General features: G+C 57.4%; 1 protein-coding gene across 1 annotated transcript in view; it reads left to right on the forward strand.

Annotated features, from left to right (window-relative positions):
* The window catches only part of MYH11 (myosin heavy chain 11), a 127,579-nt gene that overhangs the window by 96,407 nt on the left and 29,488 nt on the right, over positions 1–1,684 (forward strand). The window contains exons 20-22 of the mRNA XM_045286010.1: positions 127–235; positions 1,043–1,174; positions 1,267–1,572. Coding sequence (XP_045141945.1) covers positions 127–235; positions 1,043–1,174; positions 1,267–1,572 — 547 coding nt within the window. The remainder of the gene's footprint in view (positions 1–126; positions 236–1,042; positions 1,175–1,266; positions 1,573–1,684) is intronic.

Genomic DNA, 1,684 nt, shown 5'->3' on the forward strand with positions numbered 1-1,684 from the left:
GCCCAGCTGATGAAAGCAGGGAGGCATTCCAGACCTGTGGGCCCTGGAGTTTGAGACTGGGGGGGAGTCCGCCTTGGGCCCCCAGCTATTTGCTGATGAGCTGTGGGCCTTGCCCGCTTGTCCTAGGGCGTTTGCCAAGAGGCAGCAGCAGCTGACTGCCATGAAGGTCATCCAAAGGAACTGCGCCGCCTACCTCAAGCTGCGGAACTGGCAATGGTGGAGACTCTTCACCAAAGTGAGTGCCCTGGCTCCCCGAGCCGCGCTCCCTTCTCCATCCTCACCACCCACCCTCACCCCCATGTGAGCTCTGGGCCTGAGCAGGCCTTTGTCTTGGGCACATAGTACAACTGAGGCCTGCACACAGCTCCAGAACAGCTGGGACCCTTCCATCTGCCCTTGATGGCCTTGTTCACTTCCCACCTGCTTAGCCTGTGGCCACCACTTCTGTCACTTTGTCATTTCAAAAGGTTACGTCATTGGAGGTATACAGTATGTGATGTATGAGGATTGGCTTCTTTTTTTTTTTTTAATCCAGAACAATGAATGGTTTCTTTGTGTAGGAAGAAGGAGTCCTGATGACAGAGTGCCTTAAGTATTAGACTAATAACCAAAGGTCGGTGGTTCAATCCCACCGGGCTCCCGTGGGAGAGAGATGAGGCTGTCTGCACCGGTAAAGATAGAGAGTCTTGGAAACTCGGTGGGAGCATTTCTCCCCCATCCTAGAGGGTCTCCTGCCCCTTGGCACCCTTTTCTATCATTCATTTTTACGCAAGGTGTCATACCCTCCGTAGTCTTGGCTTGTGACTTGTAGGGCGGTCTTGTTCATTGCACCTGCTTGGCAGCATCCCTGGTCTGTACCTGCTATATGCTTGTGGCCTCCCACCCCCCCATTTGTGACACCCACAAATGTCCCCCAGAGAGTACCACATGTCAGGGGGGTGGGGGGACAGCACTAGCTACCAAGCACTGTTCTGACGTATTACAATGAGGGTGTTTTCCTTCTGACCACCCAAACCAACGATGATTGGACCTGTGCGTGCAGGTGAAGCCGTTGCTGCAGGTGACACGGCAGGAGGAGGAGATGCAGGCCAAGGAGGACGAGCTGCAGAAGATCAAGGAGCGGCAGCAGAAGGCAGAGGGCGAGCTCAAGGAGCTGGAGCAAAAGCACACCCAGGTGCCTACCCAGGACGCAGGACTGGGGCGGGGTGGGAAGCTGCGCCCTAAGTCCCTCTGGGCTCACCAGCCCTGTCCCCGGCCCTCGCACAGCTGGCCGAGGAGAAGACCCTGCTTCAAGAGCAGCTGCAGGCCGAGACAGAGCTGTACGCAGAGGCTGAGGAGATGCGGGTCCGACTGGCAGCCAAGAAGCAGGAGCTGGAGGAAATCCTGCATGAGATGGAGGCCCGCCTGGAGGAGGAGGAGGACCGGGGACAGCAGCTGCAGGCTGAAAAGAAGAAAATGGCCCAGCAGATGTTGGTGAGGCATTACGGGGGCTGCCTTCACTGCAGTCCTGTGGGGTGGACCACAGGGTGGAGGAGGACACCGGGGCTTGGAGAGGGAGGCCTTCTGCTCAAGGTCTCCCCGAGAGCTGGGTTGGAACACAGGTCTCCACTAGAGCCCACTGGGCTCTACTGCCCTGCCAGAAGCTTCCCTTGCCCTTTCTCTTCATAGCACGCCCAGTGGGGAG

This window comes from Echinops telfairi, unplaced genomic scaffold (assembly GCF_000313985.2).
Source record: "Echinops telfairi isolate 266 unplaced genomic scaffold, ASM31398v2 ScPeMD7_5;HRSCAF=22, whole genome shotgun sequence".
Taxonomy (NCBI): domain Eukaryota; kingdom Metazoa; phylum Chordata; class Mammalia; order Afrosoricida; family Tenrecidae; genus Echinops; species Echinops telfairi.